Here is a 24,527-nt window from a genome sequence, read left to right on the forward strand (position 1 = left end):
GGGCACTCAAATTGCCGAACCAAGTCACGATGCAACCGGTCAGCATGCTCTCGACTGTGCACCTGTAGAAGTTAGAGAGTCTTCCTTGACAATCCGACTCTCCGTAATCTTCTCAGGAAGTAGAGGCGCTGATGAGCTTTTTTGATAATTGCGTTAGTGTTCTCGGACCAGGAAAGATCTTCAGAGATGTACACGCCCAGGAATTTGAAGTTCTTGACCCTTTCAACCATCAACCCATTGATATAAATGGGGCTGTGGGTCCCCCTCCTACTCCTTCCAAAGTCCACAATCAGTTCCTTGGTTTTGCTGGTGTTGAGAGCCAGGTTATTGCGCTGGCACCATATGGACAGTTGCTCGATCCTTGCCTTGCCCTCGTCTCTTGCCCTAGCCGGACTATTATTACTTTAATGTTGTACCTAAAGAATTTAACTCTGCATTTGCACATGTGATACTTAAAGCATCATTGAAACAATTAATATTTTGAGACCCAAAACAAAAAAAACACAACTGATTGACTTTAAGTTAAACATCATTGCATCTATAATGTGTAAACACAAGTCTTAGTACATTTTTGCTCTGATATCTTTATATCTTGAATCATGATAGTAACTACTTTAAAGGCTTGTTAAACGGGTTTATCCTAGTTTTTGCTTAACCTTCACTAGTCATTATTGATATATGCAGAGTGATAAATGCTTTAAAGTTAAAATACTGCAAATACTAAATAGATACTTGATGTACTGTTTAGGTTGGAGATAATGTGGAAAAGGGCCCTTCGGCCCACCAGGTCCACACTAACCATCAATAGCCCGTACAATAGTTCAATGCCCTACACACTGGAGGCAATTTACAGAAGCCAATAAGCCTGCAAACCTGCACGTCTTTTATTATGTGCGCTCTTGAATATTTGTGCTATCCCAGCAAAAAATGTTGCCGGAGTCGCAAGAGACTGCAGACGCTGGAATCTTTAGTAAACCACAAAGTGCTGGAAGAGTTAGGCAGCATCAGGGGAAAGAATGGCCAAGTGATGTTTTGGATTGAGATCCTTCAGAATAGTGAGAAGGTGGTGTTGTCTTCTGGACAAGATGTGGTCCTCTGAGGTTGAACATTTTAGTACGGAGGCTTGGGGCTTCATATGAACATCATGTTGAGGTGCTTGGAGGGGAAAGATGACCAGAATAATTTGTTTTGTGTCAGTTTATAAGTATTGAAACCAAGTTAATGTTTGGAACTATGCATCTGTGGTTAAGACAAAATAAGTGTAACTTCTGTTTGAAATTTGCTTGCTTGGTTGAGAGAATTTGATGTGGAGCTTTCTTGAAATCTCTTAGCTGGCGGAAAATGATATTACGTTTTTTTAATTGTGCTTTTATGTGGAGACAACGGTATTGGTTTTATACGGGGGGGGGGGGGGGGGGGGGGGGGGGGGGGGGTCAAATAAGTGCCATCCTTTTTATGTGTACAATCCTCAATATATTCTCTCTGAAGCTTCTTTGTATGGAAGATTTCCACTACCTGGTTTAAGAATTTGAAAGAAGTCAGTTGTTTGTGTTGCCACCTTAATAAATTGAGAGCACATTGAAGATGAAACAGAAATATGGTGACTGTCGTATAATGGAAGAAAAGGTATAAAGGTTTTTGGGAAGATAGTGACAATAATGGTATCAAATTTGAATTGTTCTTGGTATACGTTATGCTGATGATCAAAGAACGTTAATTGTACCTAAACCGTGACAAATGTGGGCCTATACAGGACACGGCAAGAAAATCTGCCTCTATCAATACTTAAACCAAAACACTGGAGGAAATAATAAAATTAATTAATATACTAAATCTTAAAATTCCCTGTCCTTGTGTTTAAAGTAAATCAGATCCACCTGTACAAGGGAACGGCTTGTGTGAATTTGTTGCACTGTAATTACATTCTTCTGTCTGGGATGGCTCTGACTCAAGAATTTATTATATTAAGTGTTGATCAAAAAGTGTCTGTATTCTGTTCCTTTGGCTTCTAACCTTACCTCACTTGCTGAGTACCCTTTTTTCATGTTGTCCAGAAGTGCATCAGATTGACTAATAGTATTGAAATGAGTGATTAATTGTAACCCATGAAAGGCTTAAGGAAGCTGAACATTATTTTGAGGTAACTTCTCTTAAATGCAGCCTATTTATTTATTTATTTAAGTATTCAGCAAACCGTTTGCAACTTCCAACATATTGTTCAACTAGTTGTACTTTTTTGAGTTTGGACAACAGATGTAGTCAAACCAGTGAAAGAAAACCTCTACGTGTATGGACACTTCCGGCATCCCTCCCAAATAATTTCCCTGTTAATAGCCATGTTTCTGCATATAAATGTTGAATCTTCCCTCCCCAAAAGGACAATCTTGAGGTCCTGACCTGAATCATCACATTGTCTATTCCCTCCATAGATGCTGCCTGGCCCATTAAGTTCCTCAAGCACTTTGTGCTTTGCTTAATATTGCAACATCTGCAGTTCCTTTTATCTCTGCCCATCCTAAGGAACTGCTAATAGACTGGAAATTCATAGCAAGGTTTTAAATTCCTTTGTGAGTACTAAGCGTCTTCATGTTGCTTCTGTAATCAAATTCATACTCAAACACAATGATCACTTAACCACTTAAAGCATTGTTTCAGAAACAGAAATGAATTTATTCACATCTTGAAGTCAAGCAGTGTTTAAAAATAAAAAACAGTTGTAATGGAAGTTTTCACATGTTCATTGGAGGAAATAGGAAGCAGGAACTCTTGCCGTGTAGCCATGTTCCAGATTGTAAACATTAGAAGATTTGGGGGAATTAACAGCATACCAGAGAACACAAAGTTAAGGTAAACAAACTAATGTTATCATCCAACTGCAAGATTTAATTGACTTTTAATTTTACACGTAATATTCATTGTGGTTCACAAAGGCTACCCTCTGCAAATGTAATTTTAATAATCTCAATTCCTTTTCCACTCCAGTGGACTGCTCTTGTGTACCTATTTGCATGATAAATAATAAGAATATTGTGTGCTTATGTACCACATTTCCACTTCTCTCTCTTTGCCACATATTTATTTCTTGTTCCTCATATTGTAATGTAGTCAGTAAACACAATTTGCAAAGTCATGGAACAAAGTAAGGGGTTCGGTCGGTATACCAAATAGATCTGTGTGAATTTACAATTTTGTGGTTTGTACAGCAAACCAGGAGTAAAGGTACATCGTTCATTGCATGGGCAGAAATCCTGGGGGGTGGGATGGGGGGGACATCCCCCGTGCTTTGAGACCATTTTCCCCCCCCCCCCCCCCCCCCCACCCCTCCCTGTTTTGTGATCCGGACTTTATCAGATGCTTTCTAAGGGCTGAATCAGCGCCAGGCACAGCTTAAAATCAATCTGCTGCATTGAGGGGATCGAGGTTCCCGATGTTGAAGCCCCCGCCAGCCGACTCAAGCCCCACGATTCGGGGCGGACAAAGCTGCTGTTGCTGGAGTTCAGAGTCAGTCACCAACCATGTCAGCTCCCGATGTTACCGTCTACAGGGCACACGGCCGAAGCCTCGAGTGTGTGCTCGTGCATGGCAGAGAAGATTTATAAGGATGTTGCCAGGACTGGAGGACCTGAGCTTTTGGGAGAGGTTGAGTAGGCTAGGACTTTATTCCTTGGAGAGCATGAGAATGGGTTATATTATAGAGGTGTAAAAAAATAATGAGAGGAATAAATCAGGTAGACGCAAACAGTCTTTTGCCCAGAGCAGGGGAATCGAGAATCAGGGGACACGTTTAAGATGATGGGGGAAAGATTAGTAGGAACCCGAGGGGTTACTTTTCCACGCCAAGGGTGGTGGGTGTATGGAACAAGCTGCCGGAGGAGGTAATTGAGGCAGGTACTATTGCAACGTTTAGGAAACATTTAGGCAGGTACATTGATAGGACTGTGATTAGAGGGATATGGCCAGTGGGACTGGTATAGACAATAGACAATAGGTGCAGGAGTAGACCATTCGGCCCTTCGAGTCACCAATGTTATCATGGCTGATCATCCCCAATCAGTACTCCGTTCCTGCCTTCTCCCCATATCCCCTGACACCACTATCTTTAAGAGCCCTATCTAGCTCTCTCTTGAAAGTATCTAGAGAACCGGGCCTCCACTGCCCTCTGAGGCAGGGAATTCCACAGACTCACAACTCTGAGAAAAAGTGTTTTCTCGTCTCCGTTCTAAATGATTTACCCCTTATTCTTAAGCCGCACTATTCTCTCAGCATATGACAGTCCCGCCATCCTGGGAATGAACATTGTAAACATACGCTGCACTCCCTCAATAACAAGAATGTCCTTCCTCAAATTAGGGGACCAAAACTGCATACAACTGGTATAGATGGGACATGTTGGCCACTCTATTTTATCTTGATTGTTTTTGCAAGCTACTGTGCTTTTCTTGTGGATCGCAACCCTTCCATAGTGACACACAAATGACTTTGTCCAAAACCCTCGTTATTTTGCAAATCTCTCTCGCATCTTTCAACTTCCCCTGTTTTAAAGGAACAATCTCTAACCTTTTCCCTTATTATACATACTCTCTAGAGCTATTCTGTGCAAATATCTGGGTGCCTGCCAGTGCCACATTTGTATGGATATGGAAAGGTAAAGCAGATATGTATGTCTGGAGGGAGTCTGAAGAAGGGTCTCGACCCGAATCCTCTCCAGAGATGCTGCCTGTCCCGCTGAGATACTCAAGCATTTTGTGTCTACCTTCAATTTAAACCAGCATCTGCAGTTCTTTCGTGCACAAGGAACTGCAATGTTGGTTTACAAAAGAAGATGCAGTGTTGAAGTAGCTCAGTGGGTCTGGCAGCATCTCAAGAGAACATGACCCTCCGTACCACTTATCCATGTTCTTCTGAGATGCTGCCGGACTCACTGAGCTACTTCAACACTGCATCTTCTTTCGTAAACCAAGGTTAAGGTTAGTTGATTATTGATGCAGGTTGTCGATAAGAAAGTGTGAAGGATTGGACTGCCGATCAAGATAAACATAAAGCTGGAGTAACTCAGCGGTCAGACAGCCTCTATGGAGAAAAGAAATAGGTGACGTTTCGGGTTTATAAGAAAATTGTGTGCTGATAATAATGCTCTGAAATAAGTTACAACGGTATGTGAGGAAAGAGCCAATTTGAATCCAAACTTATTCTATAAGCAACTAAATTATAAAAGGAATCGTCCATGGAGAAATTGAGCCTTTCGGGGCCTCGTATGGGTACTTGCAAATGGCCACTGTGGAACAGGTTGAGATTAAATGAATACTTGGCATACTTCACACACAAAGAAAGGAATAGTGGAGGAGATCATTGATTCATCTGATATTTTTAAATATTTCCATGCTATTAATTTTTAAAGTGATGGCTGAACTTAAAGCAGGTTAATAAATCAAGACAGGATGCGATTCTTTCTGTGAGAAGAATGGGAAGAAATTGCGGAGGTGCTGAGCCTAATCTTCTGGTGGTCTTAGGATATGTATGTGATCTTGGAGGTCTGGAGAGTGGCAAATATTACTCTTGGTCAAAAGGGGAGTAAGGATAACCCTGAGCATATATAAGCTAGTCAGTTTAACCTTGGTGGTGGAAGTGTCATAGTTATACGGCACGGAAACAGGCCTTTCAGCCCAACTCATCATGTTGACCAAGAAATCTTCTAAGCTGGTCCCATTTGCCTGAGTTTGACCCATATCCCTCTCAACCTCTCCTGTCCCTATACATGTCCAAATATTTTTTAAATGTTATTATTATCGTACAATTTTTAGATCCGGGACAGGATTAATCGTTCCCTGGAAGAAAATTGATTAATTAAGGCACAGATATATTAAGGCCGATTTCTGTAAAGTTTTTTAACTTTTTGCGATAATGAGTGGAATTAATGAGGGTAATGTAGTTGATTTGGTGCACATGGAGTCCCAGTGGGCTTTGATATGATACAGTACAACAGCAAAGAGATTTTGAGAGAATGGATGTGAAGTTGGCATTGTAACAGTCAAGAGGTTCTCGGCGAATGTTTCTTTTTTTAGGTTGGAGGACGGTTGAGAACAGTGATGTTTGCCGGAGATCAGTGTCAGAGGCCTTAACTTTTTGATCTATATTAATGACAGTCTTGGAAGGATGTCACAATTTCTAAATTTGAGGATGACAAGGAACTTACCAATATTGTGAACTACAAAAAGGACAGTGATGAATTGCAGCAGGATATAAATATCCTGGTAAAGCGGGCACACTTGGCAGATGAAGTTTCATGCAAAAAAATGTGAAATTATAAATTTGGTTAGTAAACACAGAGAGGGAGTATTCTTTAGAGACGCTATCTAAGGGGAGTGGTGCAACAGAGGGAGCTGAGGATATGGATGTGCGAGTCATTGAAAGTGGCAGCGCAGATTAGAAGAAGCAGATAATGGATACAAAATTCTAGTATATCGAGTATATAAGCAAGGATATCACGCTGAACGTAAAACAGCTGATTGACCTTCATTGTACTATCAAGAAAATTGGTATGCTTCACAGTAAGGCAGTGAAGATACTGGCTCGGGTCCAGAATAGATTAGAGAAATGATTTCCATAGTAAAAAGCTGTAGCTACAGGAATAGATTGGAGAGGCTGTGACTTTTTCTTTGGATAAAAGGCAAAGGGAAGATCTGACAAACTACTTTGGCAATGAGGGGTTTAGACAATGTAGATAATGGGAGGCTGTTTCTGTGGACCAAGGACAAGGGGCCACGGGTAAAAAAAGGAAGAAGTTTAATCATGACATTGTATGTAGTATGTGGTGGGAATCTGGAATACATTGCTTGTTATTACAGTTGAGGTGGGTTCCACTGTGGCCTCAAAGAGTAATGGAAACATTTGCAAGACTATGGACAATAGAGCTGATGCGTGGAAAGCTGTTGTGGTAAAGAGCTGGCATAGCAATGGGCTAATTTCCATCTTGTGGCATAATAATTATATTATGGCTTTACACACTTTCCGAGACCTTCATATCCTCGGTGGGGTGATCAGAATTTTATGCAGAACTGCTGAATTGGCGTTTTGTACATCTTTAACATGACTTACTCAGTTTTGTTGTCTAGCTCTTTATGAAGGCCACGATTCAATGTGCTTAATTAGTTTCTCAGTCTATTATGCCAGCTTCAAAACTTTAGAACATGTAATCCTTGGTCTCCTCATTCCTACACGCTCTGTAGGATTGTACCTTTGCAAAATATTCTTTCCGCTTGTTCCAGTGAAAACGCATTGTATTTCAATTTTCTACCATACGAATATTTCTATCCAATTGTATACCCTCTTGATTTTTATCACTATCCTCAGTCTACTGATTTGTGATGGCTGATCTTGTATCTAAGAGCATTGACAGTTTATTTGCCATTTTCTGCAAATCCACCATACTTGTACAAGGCTGCATGTTATGGGGCTTCTCATTATTTGCTTAAACCTCGTTTGGATAACTTTCCACTGGATTTGCATTGGTAAATATATGCAACTGCCTTTTCACTTGCTACCCCACATCTATGCAAAAGTAACAGTAAAATTCTAATAATCTGGCAGGCGCAGGAGTTGGTGGTGTCAACACACTTTTAATGCACACTTTTAATACATTTTCTATTGGAGCTTAGTTAATTAAAATAAGCACAAGAACCGTGCCCAGATGAGTGGACAGGAAGCAAAACTAAGGCCCTCATGGACAGGAAAAGGGGTGTTGCAGCAAACACCAAAATGCAAGTCAGATAAAAGGCCAATCTGACTTCCAAAGTGATCGAGAGCAAATTGCAATTTTACTTTAATTGGTTTTCTCCATTAATGCTATGTTTGCAGTGGCATTATGTTTGACTTAACTGACTATTAATCCACCCAAATGTAGGATGCTGTAAATTGACAGTGTCGGTGTTTGTTCATCCAGCACGTTGGATATAGTGAACCGGTTGGTGCCTTGATTTATTGAAGGTCATGTCGCAATTTTGGTTGTCCATCATGAAGGAAGTCTGAGAAGATGCAAGGACCTGCAAATGCTGGAATCTTTCAACAAATGCTGAAAACTCAGTGCTGGAGTAACTCAGCAAGTCAGGTAGCATCTGTGCGGAGAATGGATGGGTGATGTTTCAGGTCGGGACTCTTCCTCAGACTGCCTTCCAACCCAAAACAGTGCTTCCATAGTTGCTGCCTGACCTCCTGCCTGCCTAACCTCCTGACCTACTCCAGCACTTCATGTTTACAGGGCTGCCAACATTGTGTGAGAGTTGAGAGTGAGAAATTGCGATGAAGCGCAGCGATCAAGCCCGAGGGAGCGTAGCGACCGAGGGGAGGTTGGAGAGTGTGGGAGGGGGGTGTAGAGGGAGCTTTTGCATTTTTTCAGCTTGAAATTGTGCAATCTGGTGCATACTGTAGCGAGTCTTTTAACTTACACTTGAATGCAACATTTATGCTTTAAATTGGATTAGGTATGAATAAGTTTAGGCTAAATTACATATATATAACATAGAAACAAAGGCAAGAGGAGTCGGACTTCCATCAGTGTTCTGCACAAACAAATTAATCTATCTTACCCTTTGACGATAGAAACAAGACAAAAATAGTGCCACATATTCAACCAAGTATATGGTTCAATGAAATTAAGATATATGTAAAACATATAAATGGAAACAGACCCTTTGGCCCACCAAGTCCACACCGACCAGCAATCTACCATACACCAGTTCAATCCTACACGCCAGGGACAATTTACAGAAGCCAATGAATCTACAAACCTGCACTTCTTTCGGGTGTGGGAGAAACCGGAATGTCTGGAGAAAACCCATGTGGTCATAGGAAGAATGTACAAATTCTGTACAGGCAGCACCCATAATCAGGATCAAATCTGGGTCTGTGGTGCTGTAAGGCAGCTGTGCCACCCCATTAAATTATTTTTTTTGTATTATATATATATATATATATTATGGTGTCATGTCAGTAAAGTTGAACACATGATTCTGATTTCTGCCCCGAGTTGGATAACACGCATCTCTAGTCATTGTGTTTTACATCTATATGTCTGTTTTTCGACCTCTGCAGTCTGAAAGTCTTGACCCGAATCACCCATTCTTTTTTTCCAGAGATGCTGCCTGTCCCGCTGTTCCAGCTTTGTGTGTCTATCTTCAGTTTAAACCAGCAATTCCTTCCTACACTTTTTGTTAAGTAAAACGGGTCCTATTCTCATAATATTATTCACCTCGACTAAATCATTTCTTCACCTTCCCATTGCAGAGAATACAATCCCAATTATCAAATCTTTCTTCAGTGAAAAAAAATTCCAGCCCTGCCAACATCCTCATAAATCACCCTGGATCTTCTCCAGAGCAATTGCACCCTTTCTACAATGTGTCATAGTCTTGCATCATGGAAACAGGCCCTTCATCCCAACTTGGCGGTGTCTGGGAAGCGTTTCCCTCTTTCCGCCCCCCCCCCCCCCCCCGCGTCTCTATCCCTCCGGGAATGGGGCCGGCCCAGGTGCTCTGTACAGCTGGGGTCCTGGGGAGGTGAGTGTCAGTGACCTGGGGATCGGGCATCTGAGCGGAGCCTTAGCCCGAGATTCATCCCCGCGGCTCTGGAGGCGGCAATAACGCCACCATTCACCCAGCCCGGTAAAACTCCATGGGGTATGGACAGAGGGGCTGACGGACACAGAGCCGTCGGAGGTGAGGGTGGGAGTAGTGAGCGGTGCCTCGGGGGTGAGGGCGGGAGGTGTGAGTGTGTCTCACCTTTAGACTCTAAACTAAACTCCTTTTTTTCCCAAATCATCCTGTGGGTCGATAGTTTGACAGCCCTGCTTGAATCCAATGCCCTTTCGTTCTTATATCACATATCCTGGGAAAAAGGCTATGCATTCACCTTGTATATTTCCCTCATGGTTTTTACTCGCCTCTAAAACAATTTTTGCATTAATTTGAATTTCCAGCAGTTGAGTGTCAAATGGAATCATTAGCACTGCAGAATTTCCCATTTTAAATAGTGTGCGATGTGCTTAAGCCTATCAAATTGTTCGTTATTTTCAGGCAACCCACTGACAGAAAGCTATTCTCATTGGTGAGTGCGGAGGAGTGTGGAAGCCTTTGGCTAATTGAATTTTTCATGACTTTCTTAATTGAAAAAAGAGTTTGAGCGTGAGAATACTGTGATCAGCGTGAGAGCATGAGAATCGAGTGTAATGCGTGATTCTCACGCTCAATGCATGAGAGTTGGCAGCCGTATGTTTAACTTGAAGGAAGTTCACACGATGGTTGCTGTTTTTTTCTTTAACTATAACATAGTTTCTAAAACCCCAACCTGGTAAAGGATGCTGGTGAATGCTGAATGTGAAGGCTGTTTCTCTTATAATGGCCAGAAAGCTTGACATTACCCGAATAAGGTAACTTTGGGTGGTGATTTGCAAAGTTGTGGTTGCAGTACTGCTAAATTGAGGCTTTTGATAAACTTGGTTGGGTTCAGTCTGCAAGGTAGCATGGGGGTTTTTTTTTAGAAGGGATGCATTGGGTTGGAAAGTTATTTAATGACTAAATATGTTGAGGGTAAAATCTATATCAGAGACTTTGTTTTCTTGTGCCAGCTTATTCCTGTCACTTCATGTGTATATGTACACCTGTTCCACCCAAACTTGTATATTTACTGCTGATAAATGATGAATGCCTAAGACATTTGTCATAGCTTCCATGAAAGCTAGCAATAAAATTTTATGTGTTTTTCTATTTATATATCAATATGAGCTTTATTGAAAGTCTATTTTCACCTGTTGAAAAAAAATTGATTTTGCACCTCACCCCTGCTTTTCCCAACTTTTCCCTCTCCAAATCTTTCCTGCAAATATTCACTTAGTTGGGCACATTTTCATTTGGCACCAACACCCCATGCCATTCTTGGGTGTTGGCAGAGCATTTGGTCTGATTGAGATAATGGCCATAAATTTAATATGTGTTCCTTTACTGTTACATGTTTCCATTATGTGAAATGGGAGCCTAGGCAGTGCACTTAAAAATGGTCCTGCTACGTTTTGTTTTGACATTAGCAAGGGGGCAATGAAAGCGTCCCTCGCCTGTGTCAGCCTATTACCTGCCAGCTTTGTCCTACCTCTCCCCTTTTCCAGCTTTCTTTCTATCCCTTCCCTTTTCCCGCCCCCCCCCCCCCCCCCCCCCCAAACGTCACCTATCCATGTTCTCCAGGGATGCTGCCTGGCCTGCTGAGTTACTCCAGCACTTTTGTGAATGCAGCCACTTGCATCAAGGTGACCCGCTAGAATTTTAGCAGGACATCAAGAGTTTGATAACAGAGATGTTTCAAGATGTTTTTACTTTTAGAACAGACTAAATCTAAAGGCCATAAATTACAGTCGGTGATACATGCAGAAAATCCGGGAGCAATTTGTTCACCCAAAAGGTAGTGAAATTCACATTGTCATGATGAGAAACAAAAATAAAAAGCACATTTTAAAGGAAAGCTAGTTAATGAAGTAATATTGTACATGTGTAATCGTTCAAGATTGATGGAAAAATAATTCTGGGAGTTGCAAGCATCAAGATTAACATTTTTGAACCTTACTATTTCTCTGCTGAACACTTAGTCATACAGCATGGAAACAGACCCTTCTGCTTAATTCGTCCATGCCAACCAAGATGCTCCATCTACACTAGTACCACCTGCCTGCATCTGACCCAAATCCCTTTAAACACTTCCTATCCTTGTACCTGTACAAATGTTTTATAATGTTATGATTACAATCAAACTATCCACAGTGTAGATAGAGTAAGAAACCCTGCCTCAACTACCTCTTCTCAATGTAATTTAATCTGGAGACGGGCCATTCTATTTCCAGTTTGTTTGATTATTTATGGTCAAATTAGATCAGTGAAGAGATTGGCTTTGTTACTTTTTTTTTATTGGGATCAGAAGGACATTAATGTCGAGCCGAATTATGAGTACCAATAGCATTTTATACGATGCCTTTTGTAGGTGGATGTGTTCCAAAAAGCATAAGGCTAATGGAATGTTTGTCTGGAATTGAATTACTCGGGTCAAGAAATGCTTCACCCTGCAGATCCACCGTCGTGGTTAAATCTCATCTTGATCTTGCAGCTGACAATAAATGTAGTTGGCCATGGTCAGTGTGCAAATTTATCAAATGACTTGAGCAGTGAACATAGTTGCATAAGCTTTCATTATATGGACTTTGGATTTAGAAATTTGAGCTAATTGTGGCGTTTCAAATTAACTAATTCCTACGGGCAGAGCTAATTCATCTGGGAGACTCCAGAACAAGGTGGGGGGTGGGGGGGGGGGGGGGTGGGTTTTAATTTGAACATTGTATCTAGACCATTTATTGGCATAGTTGGAAAACCAACCCCCATAAATAATGGAAATCTCAAACTTAAAAGATACCTGGAACAATGCATGGATAGGAAAGATTTAGAGGGATATGGGACTGGTTTGAATGGGACACCATGGTCTGTTTGGTCGATTTTGATCAAAGAGTCTGTTTCTGTGCTGTATCACTCTGACTTTAAATGCCTGTAACCTCTCCTCTAACAGCAGAATTTCCCACTCTATCTGTACACTATGGATGGCTTGATTCTGCTGGCTGGATAGCACATAACAAAAACTTTCCACTGAACTAAAGGATTTACACGATCACCATATTTATTTTACAATTAGTTTAAAAATATAGCAATTAGATAAGGGCATCAATCGACATGCATTAAAGCTTGGTAAAAATGTTATGACACAGATTCAACTTGATTATATAATCAAATACACAAAGTTTCTAGACGTGGAAAAAAACGTTAAAAGTGAGCAGTTAATATGAATAGGATAATGGGGAAGGGATCAGTGCATTCAAAGTATCATTCAGTTTTGAACATTTATGAGATTCATGAAGAAAAAGTCCATAATGCAGGGATTTTTTTTTTAATGTTGCATTTATGTTGAGGGAGCATATCTGCATTAGTTCAGATTTTAAACTGGCTATTGTAGGCTAGGAACTTTGTGCCGAGTTCAGTTTTGGTCAATGTCTATGAATGCGGGCATTTTCCTGTTTCAGTGTGTCCAGGTAATTGTTAATGCTGCTCGAAATTTGCCGTCTGGTCGACTTTCTCAGATATTACACCCTCTCGTCATCTTCAATTACCATCACTTAAAAGACCTGCAATTTGACTTCCAGCAAGTGAGAATGAGCTTTTGTCGTAACCCAACTGTTGGCCTGATAAACCAGCCATTCATCTGTCTTTTTGCATGTTCAGAACACTGTGCCACCTTGCCTGCCCATCTGCTCACCACCCCAACTTCTCTTGCTGCCTGTCATTTATTTATTTTCCCTGCTGCAGCAAGTTCTTCAGAAGTGAAACCAAACGGTTCACTTCTCAGGCAACCCTGCAGGTTAGATGGAATCTATTTAGATATACTGTCAGAGTTTCACTTTGACTTTTAATCAGCACATCTGCAACATACTGGAAAGTCTGGTTACCTGAAGTCTTTGAATTTTGTTAAGTCTTAAGTGTTGTCATGTGCCAAGTTGAAAGATGAGATTTGAAAGGTTACAAACACGTCATCTTGTACTAGGCTATATATTTTATCTCTCACTATCCACTCTTGCAAGACGTGCTCTCAGATTAACAGGTCCTCTGTAAGGATCAGATATCTCCTTCATGGACCATGGGATTTCCCTGGCAAGCCTCCGCACAGGGGCATGCATTTCAAAAATCTTGAAGGCCACGAAAATAGGGTAGTGACTTAATTATGAATCAACACCGAATCGTTAATGACATTGCAGTTTCTTTTCCGTTGCAGCAACTTTGCAGGTCTCTTGACAATACACTCCATTGATGCGTATAAATGTATTGGCCAGTTTATGATGAGCGGAGATCTTCCAAGGTGTCTTGATCTGCTGATTTATCTTCATTAATGACCATCTCGGCATCTTGGCAGGACATCTTGGCAACACAAATCAAAATAGGACGTACATGATAAATGGTAGTGAGTTGAGGAATGCAGTTGAACAGAGGGATCTAGGAATAACTGTGCACAGTTCCCTGAAGGTGGAATCTCATGTAGATAGGGTGGTAATGTTAAAAATGTACGAGGCATTGGTGAGGCCAATTCAGAAATATGATGTACAAATTTGGTTGCCTAATTATAGGAAGGATGTCAACAAAATAGAGAGAGTACAGAGGAGATTTACTAGAATGTTGCCTGGGTTTCAGCAACTAAGTTACAGAGAAAGGTTGAACAAGTAAGGTCTTTATTCTTTGGAGCACAGAAGGTTAAGGGGGGACTTGATAGAGGTCTTTAAAATGATGAGAGGGATAGACAGAGTTGACGTGGATAAGCCATTGAGAGTAGGGAAGATTCAAACAAGAGGACATGACTTGAGAATTAAGGGACAGAAGTTTAGGGGTAACATGAGGGGGAACTTCTTTACTCACAGAGTGGTAGCTGTGTGGAATGAGCTCCCAGTGGAAGTGGTGGAGGCAGGTTTGATTTTATCATTAAAAAATAAATTGGATAGGTATATGGACGGGAAAGGAATGGAGGGTTATGGTATGAGTGCAGGTAGATGGGACTGGGGGAGAATAAGTGTTCGGCACGGACTAGAAGGGCCGAGTTGGTCTGTTTCCGTGCTGTAATTATATGGTTATCTCAACCCTTTGCCAAGTCAGCAGCTGCTCTCCGCTTGTGTGCCTGATGTTTCAAGATTTAAGGTTTTTCCATGTGTAGATTGCCAGATGCAAATTAATAAGGTGCCACCTTGAAGGTCATTGCAGAAAATAATAGCTCATTGATCTGACTTTAGTTTAGAGAGAGACAGCATGGAAATAAGTCCTTCGCCCATCTAGTCCACATCAACTATCAATCGTTAGTTCACACCAGTTCTGTTATCCACTCCCTACACGCTCGGGGCAATTTTTTTAAGAGGCCAATTAACCTACAAACCAACCCGTCTTTGGGATGTGGTAGGAAACTGGAGCACCCGTGGAAAACTCGAGAGGTAAAAGGGAGAACGTGCAAACTCCACACACAGCATTAGAGGTCAGGATGGAACTGGGTCTCTGATGTGAGGGAGCAGCTCTAGCAGCTATGCCACTGTGCTGCTTCATGGTATAGGAGGTAACCTTTGGCATGAAAACAAATGTGGTTGCCTAACAGAAAGCACAATGCATCTGAGGGCTTTTTTCTGGTAACATGCAGTGTGCCACAGGGATAGGTGCTCGATCCACACCTATGAATTGCCTCTATAAATGGGCATGAGTGAAGCCATTTAGTTGGTAAATTTGCCGGTAGCACAAATAATGAGAAAATGTTGATGATGATGATAGAGGGAGCAACAGACAGACAGATAGGTTAAGCGAATGAACAAAAATCTGTTGAGAGTATTATTGCAAATGTGAAACTGTTCAGTTTGACAGAAAATGCATCTAAGTGGTGGAATATAGCGGAGGCGTGAAATGAAGGAATGTGGGTGTCCTCCAGCATGATTTACAGAAGGCAAATGTGCAGATACAGCAAATAATTAGGATAGATAAAATAATTCCACTAGTTATTGCAAGGGGAATTGAATAGGGCATAGAGCAATATGCATTGTTGTCTACGGTCTGAGTGAGACAACATTTGAAATATTTGTGTACAGTATTGGTCTCTTTATTTAAGGAAGGATATTAATGAGCTCGGAGGAGGTTTCATTGACATGGCTAAAATAGGTAGATTGACTTCTAAAGTGAAATAAGAAATATTTGACTGGTAAGTCTTTCATCATCTGCATTTCGGAAAAGTGAGAGGGGACTTGATTGAAATGTAAATTATTCTGAAGGTTCTGGATGGTGGAAATGGAGGGCATTTAGAACCAGGTATCATCCTTAAAAAAAAAAAAAGGGGGGGGGACAGCTCATTAATGGCAGATAAGGCAATTAGTTTTCCTTAACTGTTTAGAATTATGTTTTTGCCACACTGAGGAGGAGAGACTTTGAATATTTTTAAGATAGAGGTAGATGGATTCTTGACAAATAAGTGAAGGGGTACAAGGAAAAAAAAGGCATGAGTGTGGCATTGAGGTTACAATCAGACCGTTACTCAAATACACCTGAACCATTTCCGACACTTCCCTCCCATTTTTTTTACCTCACTATCTCCATCGCAGGTGATAGACTTCTGACTGACATCCACTATAAACCCACTGGATATCTAGACTACACTTCTTCCCACCCTGCTTCTTGTAAAGACTCCATCCCCTTCTCCCAATTCCTCCGTCTACGCCGCATTTGCTCCCAGGATGAGGTGTTCCACACCAGGGCATCAGAAATGTCCTCGGAATGCTCCAAGAACGGGGGTTCCCCTCCCCTACTATGGATGAGGCTCTCACCAGGGTCTCTTCAAAACCCCGCAACACTTCTCTCTCTCCCCCATCCTCGCCCCCCCCCCCCACTCAGAACAAGGGCAGCGTCCTCCTAGTCCTCATCTTCGACCCCACTAGCCGTTACATACAACAAATCGTCCTCAATCATTTTCACCACCTCCAATGTGACCCCACCACTCACTACATCTTCCCATTTTCCCACCCTGTCTGCTTTCTGCAAAGACCGCTCCCTCCGTAACTCCCTGGTCAATTCTTCCCTTCCCACCCGCACTACCCCCTCCCCAGGCACTTCCCCTTCCAATCGCAGGAAATGCTAAACTTGTCGCTTTACATCCCCCCCTCGACTCCATTCAAGGACCCAAGCAGTCCTTCCAGGTGCGACAGAAGTTCACCTGCACCTCCTCCAACCTCATCTATTGCATCCGCTGCTCTAGATGTCAACTGATCTACGTCGGTGAGACCAAGCGTACGCTTGGTGATCATTTTGCCAAACACCTCCGCTCGGTCCGCATTAACCAACCTGATCTCCCTGTGGCTCAGCACTTCAACTCCCCCTCCCATTCCGAATCCGACCTTTCTGTCCTGGGCCTCCTCCATGGCCAGAGTGAGCACCACTGGAAATTGGAGGAGCAGCACCTCGTATTCCGCTTGGGCAGTTTACACCCCAGCGGCTTGAACATTGACTTCTCCAATTTCCGGTAGCCCTTGCTGTCTCCTCTCCTTCCCAGCTCTCCCTCAGCCCTCTGGCTCCTCTTCCTTTCCTTTCTTCTTTCCCCCCCCTCCCCCCCTCCTCCCCCTGCATCAATTTGAAGAAGGGTTTCGGCCCGAAATGTTGACATTTCCTCCGCTCCATATATGCTGCTGCACCCGCTGAGTTTCTCCAGCACCTTTGTCGGCCATGATTTCGAATGGTAGACCTCATCCAAGTTGCTAAATTGGCCTACTTTGGCTCCCTAGAATTTGTTTCCTGCCCTTACAATTCAACTTTCTACAAATGGATGTATCTGGGTCATCGAAGGGAGTAGCGTAGCCATATAGTATGCTTGGATCATCACCCTTTCCAACGCAGTGATAAAATTACAAGCCTCTCCTGGTTTTGTGCTAGTGCCACAATTAGTGATGTCTGGTTAGTGGCCATATTGAATACACATAAAAAAGGTTATTGTTTCTAGAATGAAAGTCCAATTGTACTTGTTTGCCAAGATTTAATATGAATGACCTGATACTGTCTCTTTTTGGCAACTTGAATTAAATATTGCTTTTCTTACCCAAGTCTGCGCCAAGATTTTTATTGCTGATTTATGATTCTTTTCAGGTCGTAACGAGCCTCTAAAAAAGGAGAGACCAAAATGGAAGAGCGATTATCCTATGACTGATGGCCAGCTGAGGAGTAAAAGGGACGAATTCTGGGATACAGCACCTGCATTTGAGGGTCGTAAAGAAATCTGGGATGCTCTTAAGGCAGCTGCCTATGCCATCGAATGCAATGATCTCGAGCTGGCTCAGGCTATTGTAGACGGTGCCAGTATCATCTTGCCACATGGTAAGTGCAACAGTGAAACGTGTAACATGATTTTGCATCCGTTCTCTTTACTACATTCAGTGAAACCACATGAATTGTCAGGAAACTTCCTAGTTTTACCGACATGGAATTTCTTTCTGTCTTGGCTGTTTGCACAGTCTAAATTTAAATGGGTAAAACCTCAGAGTTAAATTTTTTTAATCACCCGAATATTTCCTATTTTTCTCTCCCAATATTGAAACTTATCACCTTGAAAGTTGTTAACGAGGCAAAATAGTCTTGGAAGGCTGTGCTAATCGGTTAGAAAGCAATAGTAGCATTCACAGTAGCTGCGGCATTCACAGCATGAAGTTGCATGTATCCACTAATGTGAAACTCTAGAACCAAGAGGACACAGCCTCAGAATAAAAGGATGCCTCCACTGCCTTCTGTGGCAGAGAATTCCACAGATTCACAACTCTCTGGGTGAAGACATTTTTCCTCATCTGTCCTAAATTGCCTACCCCTTATTCTTAAACTGTGACACTTGTTACCCCCAACTTTCGGGAACATTTTTCCTGCATCTTGCCTGTCCAATCCTTTAAGAATTTTATACATTTCTATAAGATCCCCTCTCGTCCTTCCAAATTCCAATAAATACAAGCCCAGTCGACCCATTCTTTCATCATATGTCAGTTCCACCATCCCGCAATTTAACCTTGTGAACCTAACCTGCACTCCCTCAAAAACAATAATGCCTTTCCTCAATTTAGGAGACCAAAATTGCACACAATACTTTAGGTGCCCTGTACAACTGCAGTAGGACCTCCTTGTTCCTAAACTCAAATACTCTCGCAATGAAGGCCAACATGCCATTAGCTTTCTTCACTGCCTGGTGTACCTGCATGCATACTTTCAGTGATTGATGTACAAACACACCCACCTCACGTTTCACCTCCCATTTTCCTAATCTAACACAATTCAGATAATAACCTGCCTTCCAGTTCTTGCCACCAAAGTGGATAACCTCTCATGTATCCACTTTGTACAGCATTTGCCATGCATCTGCCCACTCACCCAACCTATCCAAGTCACCCTGCAGCCTCATAGCATCCTCATTGCAGCTCACGCTGCCACCCAGCTTTGTGTCATCCACAGACTTGGAGATATCACATTTAATTCCCTCATCTAAATCATTAATATATATTGTAAATAACTGGGGTCCCAGCACCTAGCCTTGCAACACCCCACAAGTCACTGCCTGCCATTCTGAAAAGGACCCGTTAATTCCAACTCTTTTCTTCCTGTCTGCCAACCAGTTCTCTATCCATGTCAATACCCTACCCCCAATACCATGTAGTCTAACCTGGCACACTAATCTCTTGTGTGGGACCATGTCAAAGGGTTTTTGAAAGTCCAGAGACACCACATCCACTGGCTCTCCCTTATCCATTCTACTTGTTACATCCTCAAAAAATTCCAGGTGATTAGTCAAGCATGATTTCCCCTTCATAAATCCATGCTGACTGTGACCGATCCTGTCACTGCTTTCCAAATGTGCTGCTAAAATATCTTTAATAATCGACGAGCATCTTCCCCGCTACCAATGTAAGGCTAACTGGTCTATAATTCCCTCGCTATACTGGTCTATAATGTTTTCACTCTCCCTCCTTTCTTTTAAAAAGTGGGATTAGATTGGCTACCCTGCAGTCCACAGGAACTGATCCAGTCGAGAGAGCACTGCAAAATGATCACCAATGCATCCACGATTTCTAGGGCAATCTCCTTGAGTACTCTGGGATGCAGACCATCAGGCCCTGGGGATTTATCTGCCTTCAGTCCCAACACCATTACCTAACACAATTTCCTAACTAATAGAAACATAGAAACATGGAAAATAGGTGCAGGAGTAGGCCATTCGGCCCTTCGAGCTTGCACCGCCATTCGATATGATCATGGCTGATCATCCAACTCAGTATCCCATCCCTGCCTTCTCTCCATACCCCCTGATCCCTTTTGCCACAAGGGCCACATCTAACTCCCTCTTAAATATAGCCAATGAACTGGCCTCAACTACCTTCTGTGGCAGAGAATTCCACAGATTCACCACTCTCTGTGTAAAAAATGATTTTCTCATCTCGGTCCTAAAAGACTTCCATTTTATCCTTAAACTGTGACCCTTAGTTCTGGACTTCCCCAACATCGGGAATGATCTTTCTGCATCTAGCCTATCCAACCCCTTAAGAATTTTGTAAGTTTCTATAAGATTGGTCCCGTAGTATTTCTGGGAGATTGTTTGTGCCTTCCTTAGTGAAGAACCAAAATACTTGTTTAACTGTTCTGCCATTTCCTTGTTTCCCATTATAAATTCACCTAATCTCTGATTGGAAGGGACTTACAATAGACGGGCTGAATTGCCTACGTCTTCCCCCCTGACATGAATTCGTGAGCATGAGAATTGGGCCACTTAACTCCTTAATCTGACAAAGGGTCCCAACACAAAACGTCATGTATCAATGTTCTTCAGAGATGCTGGCTGACTCGCTGAGTTACTCCAATACTTTGTCTTTTGTAAACCAGCAGTTCCTTGTTTCTTGCTCCTTAATCCTCAATTTAAGAAAACTGCAACTAATCTGCTTGTTACAATTCTTAATTCCTGTCAACTTGCTGCAACCTGCCCAGCTCCTGCTTATCAAGAATCTGACTATCTGTAAAATATTCAGGCTGTTTCCACCACCCTTTGAGGAAATGTTCCAAAACCTCATGACCCTCTCGAATGTCTGAGATGGGCAATGTCTTATTTTTAAATAGACCCCTTGATCCTAGAAATATCCTCTCCATTTCCACTTGGTAGTGCCTCTGATAATCTTGCTTTTTAACCAAGACCTTTATGGACTACTTGATTGAATTTGTGTATTTTCCGCTGACTAAATAGCACACAACAAAAAGCTTTTCACTGTACCTCAGTGCATGTGGCAATAAACTAAAACTCTTGCTGTTCCAAAACCTTTGCCTGTCCAATCTATCTTCATGGGATCGTTCAGACAGGGTTTCAAACTTTGAACCAATTTGGCAGCATTGAGCTGAGCAACTCTTGTATCACTGCTATGCAGTCATGTGCTAGTTCTAAAATTCCACAAGGTGTTTCCTGTCCTCCTTGCCCATCAACTCCATATTTACCAGGCTACACTCCATATGTCCCAGGGAACATTTTTCAAATGTGTCCTTGGCTGTCTTATCAACAGCCTTCTAAGCTTGCATGCATACTGCAGTGTTTGCACTTGGCAGATCTTTACCAATGCTGTCGCCTGTCCTGTGGAACGCTCTGCGTTTTGTTTGACTATTTACCACTTCACTGTAAAAGTTAACTTTCGGATCCCAACCCAAAACGTGGCCTATCCATGTTCCGCTGAGTTGTTCCAGCACTTTGTGTCTTATTTTGTAAACCAGAATCTGTAGTTCATTTGTATCTGAAAGCTAACTTTTTGACACTATTATTTATCCCGATTCTCCCGATCTTTACACTCCTAAGTATATGAGTGCTTTGTGAGTTGCAGCATGCCATTGAATTCTGGCCAAGCATTACTGACTAATGGCAATAGTTTAGTGAAACACTTTGTCCATAATATGAACTACTTCTCAGAAAGTACCTCTTTACACGCTAACCTGGTCTGCAATCAGTGAAAAAGTTGAATTTTGACTCCACAAGTACTTAGCTATGTGATCTGAACACAAAAACGTGTGACTGCAGGGGAAAATGTGATGGAACAAGGCTGATGCAGGTTTTTAGAAATATTTCATAAGCAGCTTGACATCTGCTTCGGAATATTTTGGAGTCTACTGGAATTAAGAAACTGGTAATTTCTGATGACTACTTTTGGTTATCATTGCTTTTATAAATGAGTGGAAAACATGCTTTAACATGTAGGAAAGATCTGTGAATGCTAGCTCTATCTTTGCTTTAACATGATGCTGGATATTATATTTGTTAATCCCTGATGTGCAATGCTTTCATCACAAGCAATTTCTGAGTAATGTAGATTCCTGCTGGACTAGTAATATGCATCCAAGCCACAAGTAAAAAAAAAACAACAAAAAGATCAACTTTCTCTCTTGATGTACATTTAATTAAGTCACGAAAATTGTTAACAGATGCTTCGCACATGCATGTGCACTCTAACTAGATGTGTATCGAAGTGTTGGAGAAGAGTTCAAAATTTAGTTTTAAAATTGGCATTTTAATTTTGTGAATACCTGATTTTCACAGTTTCTTGGTTCTCATTTCTGGGCACAGCAGGTAAACTGAGACTAAGGATATGATCCCTTCATGATTTCCTTTAAATTTTCTGACCAGGGGACAAAAAACAGACACAAAATGCTGAAGTAACTCAGCGGGTTCAGGCAGCAACTCTGGAGAAAAATAATCTGAAGTTTCTGGTCGAGACCCTTCTTCAGTTTGAAGAAAGGTCTTGACCCGAAACGTCACCCATTCCTTCTCTCCAGAGATGCTGCCTGACCCCCCACTGAGTTACTCCAGCATTTTGTGTCTACCTTGCATCACACCATGCAGATTGTAGTGTTGCAGCTACAGGGAAATTGCAGGTAAAGGAAAGAGTGCAATACCTCAACTATGTAGATTAGGGGTTGGGGAATATATTCTTTGCCTTACAAGAGGTCTGTTCATGAGTCTGAAAGTGGGGAATAAGCTGTCCTTGAACTTAAATGTTTGCATTCCATTTCAATAAAAGTTTAACAATGTGTTTAAAACAAGATTTCTCAGAAACGTTCAGGCAGTTTTATCAGTTCAACTGACTCGTTTATTTTATTGGTTGAATAAATGAGCTTTTAGACTTTTTTTACATGAGGTAATCTTTGGATGCCTGGCCAGTTTGCATCTTGTTGATTTTGAGCTTTTGTGATATTGTTTTGAGCCAGCTAGTAACAAGACAATTTGCAGTGTTTTGCAAAGTGTAATCTATTGTATAGGGCAAAACTAGCTTAGAGGCACTAACTTTTATGAGAACTTTTATCAGAGTTATCAGAACCATTGCTTATAACTGGTACCACAGCTGTCATAAAGCTCTGTCAATAGTGGCAGGGTTGTGCACAAACCCTGGCGAGGAAATAGCAGATTTAAAACCAAGCTTTTGACCACGCCGTAACAAAGAGTGTAAGCCCTTAACATTTATGGTTGAGACGAGTCTCGCACTTGGCTGAGATTTATTAATGTCCAGCCAAGGTGTAGTGAGTTAAGCCTCGTAAAGAGGTAAGGTTGTAGTCTTTGGAACTCTTTCTCAAAGGGTCGTGGAAGTAGTCTTTATTTGTGAGATATTTGGTAGGCAAGACGCAAAAGATTGGCACGGATAGTCAAAGATGTGGAGATAAGGTTGCATTTGGGATTTTATTAAACAGCCACGCTGATTGGAGAGGAGTGATCCTGATTCTTGTGTTTGTAATATAATAGTCTTGATGCATCTTAACATCTTAATGCATTTCCTGTTCTTGTTTGGCATTGCGCATTTGTAATGGAAACAGCCTATCTGGGTCATATTGTGCATTTGTACATCTTACCACCTTAGTGGCATGTTAACTACTTTATTTTCTGGAAAATTCCAATGTTTACAAGGTGGAAAAACCCTGACCCTTCTAATTGCTATTGCCAGATTGCAGAACATTTCACTTACTTAAATGTGACAAATAACAAAGGACTTCAAACTATCTCCAGCATCTGCACCCTGATCTATTGTGACTCCCGCCTCGGGGTGGAGGAGATTAGTGTTTTGTTTATTTGTGCTGTTGTGATTCATAAGGGACTCGTGCCCTGAACAAATATTTAGTGAGCTGGTAGCTGTACAAAGTCTAATCGAGTACCTTGTGCTCCAGGTACTATTTTCCTTCCCTATTCATATAAATAAACACGGTGTCAGTCAATGGCCCATATGCCAGCTGCACTATTAAATAAAATCGTGGTTAATCTTTACTTCAGCATTATTTTCCTGCACCGGCTTCAAATCTTCTGATTTTTGTTTCGTAAAACAAACACACTTTCCCACCAGCACCCATTCTCCCCCTCATAACCCGAGCATCATTATTGGAGAATCCCAGTATGAATGCAAGTGATTCAAACTTGGACATTGTACAGTAATAGATGCCAATATACAGATGCAAGTGAAAGTCTGGAGATCATTTCTTTTAATAGTACCAATCTTGGAATCCCTTGAGGCAAGGGATTTATTTTAAACTGTTGGGATTTTTTTTGTTAATAGCATGCTGAGTAAAAACAAGTGATGCAGGATTATTGGAAGAGTCACTAAATGATAAGATCATGAGAGGATAGACACACAAAGCTGGATTAACTCAACGGGACAGGCAGCATTTCTGAAGAGATGAAATGGGTGATGTTTTGGGTCGAGACCCTTCAGACTGGTTAGGGATAAGAGAAACGAGAGATATAGCCGGTGGAGAGATAAAGAACAATGAATAAAAGATATGCAGAAATGTAATGGTGATAAAGGAAACAGGCCATTATTAGCTATTAGTAGGGTGAAAACGAGAAGCTAATGCGACTTGGGTGGCGGAGGGATAGAGAGAGGGAATGCCAGGGTTACCTGAAGTGAGAGA

At 41.7% G+C, this 24,527-nt stretch overlaps 1 protein-coding gene across 4 annotated transcripts in view; it reads left to right on the forward strand.

Moving 5' to 3' along the window:
* ubtd1b (ubiquitin domain containing 1b) overlaps positions 1-24,527 on the forward strand; it is a 62,111-nt gene that overhangs the window by 31,021 nt on the left and 6,563 nt on the right. For all 4 annotated transcript variants that reach the window (XM_055647080.1, XM_055647081.1, XM_055647079.1 and 1 more), the window contains exon 2: positions 17,721-17,948. In XM_055647080.1, the coding sequence (XP_055503055.1) occupies positions 17,721-17,948 (228 nt within the window). The remainder of the gene's footprint in view (positions 1-17,720; positions 17,949-24,527) is intronic.

The sequence above is a fragment of the Leucoraja erinacea genome, chromosome 15, assembly GCF_028641065.1.
Source record: "Leucoraja erinacea ecotype New England chromosome 15, Leri_hhj_1, whole genome shotgun sequence".
In the NCBI taxonomy this organism is placed as follows: Eukaryota; Metazoa; Chordata; class Chondrichthyes; order Rajiformes; family Rajidae; genus Leucoraja; species Leucoraja erinaceus.